This window comes from Rutidosis leptorrhynchoides, chromosome 11 (assembly GCF_046630445.1).
Source record: "Rutidosis leptorrhynchoides isolate AG116_Rl617_1_P2 chromosome 11, CSIRO_AGI_Rlap_v1, whole genome shotgun sequence".
Taxonomy (NCBI): Eukaryota; Viridiplantae; Streptophyta; class Magnoliopsida; order Asterales; family Asteraceae; genus Rutidosis; species Rutidosis leptorrhynchoides.
In genome coordinates, this window is record NC_092343.1 from 32,293,331 (window position 1) to 32,303,240 (window position 9,910).

The 9,910-nt window shown below is 34.4% G+C and overlaps 2 protein-coding genes across 3 annotated transcripts; one reads left to right on the plus strand and one right to left on the minus strand.

Annotated features, from left to right (window-relative positions):
- Window positions 1-235: 235 nt before the first annotated feature.
- LOC139876784 (receptor-like cytoplasmic kinase 176) lies at window positions 236-3,554 on the plus strand. Its single transcript, XM_071864157.1, has 6 exons — window positions 236-893; window positions 1,474-1,784; window positions 2,152-2,287; window positions 2,388-2,530; window positions 2,676-2,799; window positions 2,889-3,554. Exons 1-6 carry the CDS (start codon window positions 842-844, stop codon window positions 3,326-3,328), a joined length of 1,206 nt encoding a protein of 401 aa, XP_071720258.1. The 5' UTR covers window positions 236-841; the 3' UTR covers window positions 3,329-3,554.
- Window positions 3,555-4,966: 1,412 nt separating this feature from the next.
- Window positions 4,967-9,599, minus strand: LOC139876783 (serine/threonine-protein kinase PCRK1-like). 2 transcript variants are annotated; one of them, XM_071864154.1, is made up of 4 exons: window positions 9,108-9,599; window positions 6,549-6,809; window positions 6,322-6,444; window positions 4,967-5,738 (listed from the first exon to the last, which is right to left on the minus strand). In XM_071864154.1, exons 1-4 carry the CDS (start codon window positions 9,516-9,518, stop codon window positions 5,091-5,093), a joined length of 1,443 nt encoding a protein of 480 aa, XP_071720255.1. In that variant the 5' UTR covers window positions 9,519-9,599; the 3' UTR covers window positions 4,967-5,090. The 2 variants fall into 2 exon arrangements, with proteins under 2 accessions (XP_071720255.1, XP_071720257.1); XM_071864156.1 differs by lacking the exon at window positions 9,108-9,599 and adding an exon at window positions 7,702-8,134 and having other exon boundaries at window positions 6,549-6,816.
- Window positions 9,600-9,910: the final 311 nt, after the last annotated feature.

The following is a 9,910-nucleotide window of genomic DNA, read 5'->3' on the forward strand; positions in this document are numbered from 1 at the left end:
GGTTTATGAATAAGTAAGTTTTATAAGTAAACTAATTGGAGTAGCTTATGAAATAAGCTCTTAACTTGCTAAATGAGAAATTACATAATTACCTTTAATATAATTATTTACCGATTGACTGATTGTCCTTTTAGTCACTTACAAGCTTCAACTACTTTCCCAAACTTCTCAACTTAAAATTTCAGCTCTTGCTACGGATTCCAACTACAACTTGAGCTGTAAGTTCCCACTACAACTCAAGCTCTAATTGTAGTTAGTTTCACTAAACACTCCCATCATCCACTTTAGTTATTACTCTGTATAGTTCAATTTCACTTCATTTTTATTCATAAATTTTACAACAATCACTTTCAACATCTGATCATATCCCTCAAAGTTACTAAATTTTGCATGGACCAAAAGCTTGGTACTTTGATAAATTATGTTATATATACTTGCAAGAAACCATCTCCATCATTGTAATGGGCAATATCTTGGAAGCTTTGCCCCATCTCTCTATAAACAAGATAAGTATAAACACTTGTAAGCTTTATTATGGGACTATTTTGCCATTAATGCTATCTCACCCCAACCTTCATCCACAATCACTTTTCATTAAGACCCACCATTCCACCAATACCCTTTTCTCCCTGCTCACAAAGATACAAACTTTAGGGGGTTTTCAAGAAAATTAGGACAAGTTTCATCTGGGTTTTGTGTGATTTTAAGTCTTCTATGTGTAATTCATTATAAAGCTACAGTCTTTAAGTTTTAGGGCCTCATACCCAGATCTTTTTTCATGTTTCTCATCTTGTTATTAATTTGAAGCTATAGTGATTGTTACCCAGAAACAAGAATTCCAATGGGTGTTTGTTTCAGTGCTCAGTTTAAAGAACAGAGCCCATTTCACACAGGTATTAATGTATTGTTATTGCAATTAGCAATGTATTGTGGTATAAAATTCAGAACTGGACATAATTTTTGGCTGCATCTTTAGATACTTTCATTTGTAGGAATTATGTGTTTCATACTTTTTTTTTTTGAACAACAAGATTGGAGTCACTATATTTATATGTTTTTAATGTTTATTGAATGTAATTATGTGCAATTTGAGATGAGATTTAGTTAATTTACTTATATTGTGATCTTTACTTTTATTTTTGTTTTCTACAAAATTTGGCCCAAAATTATTTCAACGGTAAGTATTGTTCTTTATAAAAAAAAGTTTGTGTAAATGAACAAATTAGTAAAATATAATCAACTCAGTCCATTTTAGGGAGTGTTTGGAAGTGAGTTTTTAAAGTTATTGTTTTGAACTCAAGAATCATCAAAATAATATAATCAACTAATCAGTTTATGAAAAAAGGGACATGCAGTAAAGTAGTTTTACATAATCTAATTCGATTCGATTATAGAAACATCTTTTTTTTTCAAACACTTTAGTGTTTTAAAATAACTTGATTCAAATCTGTTGTGAAATGTGAATGATTTCAGGAGTTGATTCAGAGAATGTTAATGATCTTAGCATTTCAGGCAGCAGTAAGGTCTCATCTGTGCCGCCAACTCCTCGTAGTGAAGGCGAAATTTTGCAGTCACCAAATTTAAAAATCTTTAGTTTTTCTGATCTGAAAATGGCCACAAGAAACTTTCGGCCCGATAGTGTGTTAGGAGAAGGCGGTTTCGGGTCAGTTTTTAAGGGTTGGATTGATGAACAAACTTTTGCTGCTACTAAGCCCGGGACCGGCATTGTTATTGCTGTCAAAAAACTTAATCAAGAAAGTTTTCAAGGTCATAGGGAGTGGCTGGTGAGACCCCATGTTTCAATTTTTGTTTTGTATAAAGGATAGATCTTGGAGTTGAAAAAAAGGTGGAACACTGGGTATGGGTCAGGGTTGGCTAGGGTCAACATGGGTTGGGCCCGGTTGACATGCCAAAACTCCATTTCTCTACTTTCTTAAATTTCAAAACTAAATATTATCTAAGGTATAAATTAATAATCTTAACCTTTTAAATGATTCGTCTAACGACTTTCATTAAAGTGCACTAATGTGTTATACAAAGTGGTTAATGTTAACTTTTACATAGCGGTTATTAAAAGGTACAAGTCTTATATTAGAAAAATTCTTAAAATAAAACAATTTAAGAGGTTTTATTAATGGTTTATGTTTGTAGGCTGAAGTGAATTACCTTGGGCAACTTTCTCATCCAAACCTTGTTGAATTGATTGGGTATTGTTTGGAGGACGAACAACGCCTTTTAGTCTACGAATTCATGCCTCGTGGAAGCTTGGAAAATCACCTATTTAGAAGTGAGTTTGTTTTATTTTATGGTATGTTTAATTTTCAAAAAATGGAAATAAGTTCATATATAACATTGTATTGTATGATATGATGATGATTGATCAATAGGGGGATCTTATTTTCAACCATTATCGTGGAGTCTTCGTTTGAAGGCTGCTCTTGGTGCTGCTAAAGGGCTTGCGTTTCTTCATAGCGCCAAAACTAAAGTGATCTATCGCGATTTCAAGACTTCTAATGTTTTGCTAGATTCGGTATGTTGTCTTTATAACTCATACAGGAAGTGACCCGTTTATCGTTTTGACTACTTACCCAACCCGCCCATTTTGACACCTCTCTTAGAAATGTATGTAATTACAAGGTTTCACCTTTTGTTTTCATACATACATGATCATACAGAACTATAATGCAAAGCTATCAGATTTTGGGCTAGCCAAAGATGGCCCAACGGGTGACAAGAGCCACGTTTCGACTAGGGTCATGGGTACGTATGGATACGCAGCTCCCGAGTATTTAGCCACTGGTACGCAAATGGGTTTGTGTCAATTGTCCTAAAATTCATTTTATATGCTCTTTAATGTTTTTATATATATATTTTTATCTTATTTTTAGGTCATTTGACATCTAAAAGTGATGTCTATAGTTTTGGGGTGGTTCTTCTTGAAATGTTATCGGGCCAACGAGTAGTAGACAAAAACAGACCAGCGGGCAAACACAGCTTAGTGGAGTGGGCCAAACCTTATTTGGCCCACAAACGTAAAATCTTTAGGGTTTTAGACAGCCGTCTTGAAGGTCAGTATACACACGAAGCAGCCCATGCGGTCGCAAACATATCTTTACGGTGTTTATCCGTTGATCCCAGGCTCAGGCCTACTATGGCGGAAGTAGTCAAAGTGCTCGAGCAGCTTCAAGACCCAAAGGGAACGCGGCCCAGGAGACACTCGAGTCATGGAACCCGGCAAAGGAAATCGGGCCCGGAGGATCGAGCCGCCGCTGATGGTTGTGGGCCCACTACACATCCCAGGCCTCAACCTTCACTTTGTAGCAAGTGAAGAAAAAGAAAAGACTTATTGGGCCATCTGATTGTTTTGTTATTTGGGCTAACTCATTAGTGAAGAGCCATATATCTTGATTCTTGACCCATTTGTGCTGGAGTTTGTTTTTAAACTAAATTACAAAAATCATCCTGAACTTTATCTACATCATACTTTTTCGTTGTTAGAATGTTAATTTTGTAATTTAGTCCAAGGTGACAAACTTTTCTTGAAAAAATGTTAATCCCTTTTAGTAAACAAGTAAATGATCTTATAACTTAGCTTATATCACTTTAATAATGGATGCAATAAACTGATTGAAAGAATTACATATTATTTTCACCTATAAATACAAAATACAATCATCTCAAATTCAATACCTTAGTCAATCACCAACTAATTAGTCCTCAAACAACTTTATGCCCAATTACTGTAATATTTGAAGTAATTGTCATTCACATGTCATGTTATATTAGGTATACATATTAAGTATTTAGGTAAGGATTCAACTTTTTATATAAATTTTCAAATTAGGCCAAAAATAGTTGCATCCAACCAAGCAACTTTAAATTTTTGGTTGTCTTGTTCAAAGTCAAGATCCTTCATTCACATGTTATGTATGCAAGGAAGAAAATTGAATAAATTGTTATTGATATAAGTTAGAACAATGCATGTGGCACATTTAAACAATTTTATTACTGTATAATTAAAATTTTTGCAATAAGTTTGATACATTGAATTAAATAGAATTAACTACAAACACAATATTCCAGTAGCCAACTAAACATTTGTTCTAACCTTCTGTCACGTAGTTGTGCTTCTAGACTAACTTTTACCAATCATAATATTTTTGTTTTTCTATATAAGTACGTGGGTCTTAAATATTTAACTTTTACAATGTTTTGATGATTTAATTTAATTTTTATTAAATAAAGTTTGACCCTTTGATGAGGACATGATTATGGCGCCAAGTGCCAACTGCTAACAGATGACTCCAAATTTTAGAATTTGTAAAGTATGGAGCAAAATTGGAAATTTTATTCTATCTAATAGAGATCCCACTTATTGTGTCAAACTTATCTTTGATATAAGGTCCAAACTTATCTTTAATATAAATTCAGTTATTAAACTGACTATAATATAAAGTAAAATTGCATTTATCAAACTTATATTATATTCAAACAAGAAATTATGGGGACATAATTGTTTGACGGATGGAGTATTATTCTTCATCTTTCAAAAAGGGGGGATTCTAGCCCCTTTTAGAGGTGTCCTAGAACCCAGTGTAAAACTAATGTAAAATTGGACCAAATTAAAATTAACCCACTTGAGAACCCCACTATCTAGTTCGTTTTTGAAGATGTGCTTTCAAATAAGTTTTTTAAATAAACATATAAATTAAATATAAAAAGATTATGACTAGCATAAGTTTAGTAGCACGATGGTTTTCATGCAAGGTGTAACAATAACTCATGTGTCATAACAAGCTATCAATCATCATCAAATTATAGCTGGTTCACAATTTGATTAAACTTCGTATATTTGGTCCCTAAAGAGCACTTAAGTTATAAGAAGAAGAAGAAGAAGAAGAAAAGCATTTTTGTGGAATTTTTCTCCTATTTCATTTTTACATATCAATAAGAAATAAAACCACTCATGAACGTTGTTAAATCACCCTAAGATTGTTCTTCTTACCAACCTGTATAGGTAATGTTACCTCTTTCATATGTACAAAATCTTACAAAATCTTTAGTAGTGAACATAAAAAGAGCTTTCAACATCATGCACTATGTTTAACCATTGAGGGCCATTGCTTCCAATCTAACTTCCCAATTGATCTATTTCTTAATTCTTTAAAATCAAAAACTTTCTTCATGTAACTATAACCATTCACTTCTTGTTTTCTAGAAATAATGATCTCTTTATGTTCTTCGGTTTCTTCCGTAACAAATTGGGATATAGATTCAAGTTCAGGTTCAGCCCCACACATATGGGATTGAGTTTTGTTGTTGTTGTTGTTGTATTCAGGTTCAGGTTTAGGTTCAGGTTCTACTTTTGGTACTTTTGGCGGGGACAGATCATCGATGATTTTACCTAACATCTCGACCACTTCGCTCATTTTGGGTCTGGATTTTGGGTTTTTTATGAGGCATTTGTTGGCTAAAGAAGCTAGTTTTCGAGCTGATTTGAGGGAGTAGTCTCCTTCGAGACGTGGGTCCATTAAAAGATGAAATTTTTTTGAATCTGATAAATAAGGTTTAACCCATTCCAAGAGTTTTTGTTCATTTCGTGGTAAGTTGCGTTCTACTGCTCGTCTGCCCGTGATAAGCTCGTATAGGACCACACCGAAACTCCAAACGTCACTTTTTGATGTTAGTCTACCGGTATGAAGATACTCTGGAGCTGCATAACCTATCGTCCCAACGACCTATAATATATTAAAAAAAAAGTTGTTATTAGTTACTCATATAGTAGCACGCGTAGAAAAATACACTTTAAGTTACTTTCGACCCATTTGACTCACTTGGTTACTTTCGACCCATTTGACTCACTTGGTTACTTTCGACCCATCTGACTCACTTGGTTACTATCCACCCATCTAACTTGATTGGTTACTTTCGACCCATTTGACTCACTTGGTTACTGTCGACCCGTTTGTCTTATTTGGTTACTTTCAACCCATTTGACTTAGTTGGTTACTTTCGACCCATTTGACTCACTTGGTTACTGTCGACCCATTTGACTTATTTGGTTACTTTCTACCCATTTAACTCACAAAATGACCCGTTCCCTTGGTTTGTTTATTTCCTTTTTCATATTTTGACTAGTTAGAGATACAATATAACTCATTCACAAAAACAGGTTGAACTTACCACAATGTCCATTTTTTGGTTGTTTAGTGAAATACTTTAATTAAATTGAACTGATCCGAAGATCAAACAAGTATAACTGTTGCAGACTTAAAAAAATAGTTTTAAAATGTTCATGAGTATGAAAAGTGAGGAACATACAGCTGTCGAAACATGGCTCAATCCTGCAGTTGGCCCCTGTCTAGCTAGTCCAAAATCTGATAGCTTAGGGTTAAAGTCGTCATCCAAAAGTATATTCGATGTTTTAAGATCACGAAAGATCAACTGCACAAAATTAAAACAACACATTATCTTTAAATTCTCAAACAATCATCCAAAATATGAGGTAATGGTGTTTTTTTGTTCTAAGTACATGAAATAGTAAGTACCTGAAAATCCATTTCTTCATGTAGATAAGCCAAACCCCGGGCTGCACCTCGAGCGATTAGTAAACGTTTCATCCACGAAAGAGTAGAATCAACTCGACCCAAAAGATGATCTTCCAAGCTTTTATTTCGCATAAGCTCGTACACTAATAGCCGTTGGATCCCTCTTTCATCATCTTCTGCACAATACCCTATTAACTTTACAAGATTTGGATGGTTGACCACACCCAAAAAGTTGACTTCATTAATCCACTCCTTATGCCCCTGAATACTAGAACATGTAATTTACAAGCAAAACTTATAAGATAACAAATCTAATGGTCCTGCATTTTACCCAAAACTCATAAAAGTCCTCACATAATATTAATATCAAACACAAAATGTTATAAAATCTTTATTGTTAAGTGACAAAATGGATGCAAGTCTTGATGAATATGTTATATGTACCAATTGTGAGTTACATGCCTAAACAAGAAACGGTTATTCAGTTGCTCAATTATTTTGTAATCATGCACTAAATTTTGTAATTATGCACAACAAACTTTTATCCACATAAAGTTACATGACACTTTACTTTATCTTCCCACTTACTAGACATAAAAAATGAGCCTATCAATCTTCCTTTTAGCTCAACCGCTACATTATTTATATACTAACCTTATAAAGCAATAACCTAACTCAAAGGATGTACATTGCAATAATAGACTTGTAAAGTAAATCCCATTCCAAAAAGGAGCTTAATATAATATTATTGCTTCAATATATTAACCTTTCTTTTATTATTACTCGTATATATTGTCATTAACGGTTGATGTATAGATTTCCTCACGAGAGGTCTTAGCTTCAAAAGTAACTAGAATCTCATCTTAAGATGGGCGGGAGATAAAATTGGAAACGGTAACATTATAGTCCAGTAACCTCATACATTTAAGTAAAAATATTCAGCATCCAAATGTAACATGTAACATGTACCATGAATAGTCACATGTAACATGTAACATGAGTAGTTGTTACTCTTACATTGTCCACCAGATTAACTATCTCATTTAAGAAGATATTACATTACATAATCTGTAATTGACACCACTAAATTACTAAACTTTTTTTTTCTTCTTCTTGAAAGGCAAGTTGTCGTCATCATCTAGAGAGGACTTACCCACATTTGAGATCATTTGCAACGCACGCACGTACTTTCGGAGGAAACCCGAATCGCATTGCAGGAACCTGATTTTTATACCATCCCGAAGGGGGATGCGGACCGGGTTTGAATCCTGAATGGTTCCGGAGAAAAACCCCCTTAAGGTCAATCTGGAGCTCCATATTTCAGGCAGATTAATTAAGATGGTGAGCTGAGCGATGCTCAACCTCACGACCTCATCCCCAACCCCAAATACAAGGAATGAGGATACCATTCGGCTAGAAGCAATGTGGTTAAACCAGCTCATTTCTATGCAAATGCATCGATCAAACAACTATTATAAATTAGGATTAAATATGAGTGATTCACAAGTATAATATGATAAATTTGATTGGCCTATTAGAGCACTCCCAACGGGAGTTTTAATGCTCGCCAATTTCATTGCCAAAACCATAACACTATTGAAAACACACACACACACACACACACACACACACACACACACACACACATATATATATATATATATATATATATATAGTTTTAATGCTCGCCAATTTCATTGCCAAAACCATAACACCATTGGAAACTTCTTGTTAATCCATTGCCAATATTCACTAGCCTACCATTTCGTGTATTTTTAACTTTTTGAATCACGAAGTATGTGTTTGATTTACTTGTACATTGAACATTAGTATTTGTACATTAATTTTACTAATTAATTTAGTGGGTATATCATGGTTGGGAGTAAAATGTTAGAAACAGGGTATGTAAACAGATAATCCGGATATTTCTAGAATCGTGAAACACTTTCCTAATTGAATATTTCGACCCTCCTTGTCTTGGGTTACACGAAATTTCAATTGGGATAAGACTAGAAATGCAAATCGTTTCCAGACAAGAAGAACACGATTTATGTGTATAGATTTGTGTGTTCGTTCTGTGTGAAAATTGAATAAGAATATGAAAGCAGATTCCCAAAACTGATTATATAAAATAGTTTTGGCGGTTACCAAATGAATGGTTATGACGGTTGAAAAAGGAGCGGGAAAAAACGTTTTATTTAAACGTTTCATTTAAGCGCATCCCCCTTGACCCCGCCATTACCGTGCGCCAGTGTCTAGTTCACTCTTATGGGCGTGCACTCCGCACTCACCGAACCCATGTTAAGTATCACTAGTCAACTCCTGCTTTCTAGTAAATCACAATCAGCTAGTTGGATGACACTAAAATCACCAACATAAAATGTGATGGTTAATGATAGAAATGAAATGAGAAGGAAATAGTCATGTCGCGTCGATGTGGCAATGTTAACATGAAGAAATGCGTCATGATTGAAAATGTTGTTAATAACTATCTTAAATGTCAAATATATATCAATTTTAAATCAAAGAAATAGTAATAAAGGATAAAAAAAGTCATGCCTGGAATCCATTTCTACTCAACTGCTTAACAGCAACATCCAACCACCGATCACCGTCGCCGGCGTCAACAACTCCTCTGTAAACACACCCAAACCCACCTTCACCAATCACAAGCGTCCGATTAAACCCTTTTGTCGCACTTTTCAACTCCGAAAACTTAAAAACTCGCAAATTATTCGCACGTCGATTCATTAACATCTCCGAAACCCCAACACCATCACTACTAAACTCTCTTGAATTATTACCGGAAAAATCAAACTCCGACTGACGACTTGTTGTATCAAAACTTGTTGACGTAACACTCAGAGAACGACCCCATGATGCACGTGTAGATGATCGTGATAGACCGCCGGAATTTTTTTTGGAATTATGAGATCTCCGGTCGCCGGTGCTGAATTGGAAACACTTCATTTATTATGGTAATCGGAATTTTGGCCGGAATTTTAGGTGCTCCGGTGAGAAGAGAGGGAAGACGAGTTCAAAGGATGTGAATGTTCGAATGTTGAATTATTGGGTTTTTGTTTTTGTTTTTGTTTATATAAGTCAATAAAAGTTTGCAACTTTTTTATAAATTGTGGATATATATATTTATTGATTTATGGAAAGAGTTGGTGGGTCAGCAGCTGCCAGCTTGGTTATGGCAGCCCTGTATAAAAATAAACAATTGTAACAACACTACTTCACGTTTGAATTTATATTGAAATTTAGAATTTAGATTTTACTGCTTGTTTACTGAGTCCAAGCCAGTTTACTGCACAAACATGATATGCACAACTACTTTTTTGTTTTTTGTTTTTTTAGAC

Coding starts and splice junctions, on each gene's coding strand:
- LOC139876783 (XM_071864154.1), bottom strand. CDS start 9,518: ATGAAGTGTTTCCAATTCAGCACCGGCGACCGGAGATCTCATAATTCC. Junction 6,810..9,107: donor TGAGTAGAAATGGATTCCAG/GCATGACTTTTT, acceptor TCTAGTATTCAG/GGGCATAAGGAGTGGATTAA. Junction 5,739..6,321: donor TGAGCCATGTTTCGACAGCT/GTATGTTCCTCA, acceptor AATATATTATAG/GTCGTTGGGACGATAGGTTA.
- LOC139876784 (XM_071864157.1), top strand. CDS start 842: ATGGGTGTTTGTTTCAGTGCTCAGTTTAAAGAACAGAGCCCATTTCAC. Junction 894..1,473: donor ACAGAGCCCATTTCACACAG/GTATTAATGTAT, acceptor GAATGATTTCAG/GAGTTGATTCAGAGAATGTT. Junction 2,531..2,675: donor CTAATGTTTTGCTAGATTCG/GTATGTTGTCTT, acceptor ATGATCATACAG/AACTATAATGCAAAGCTATC.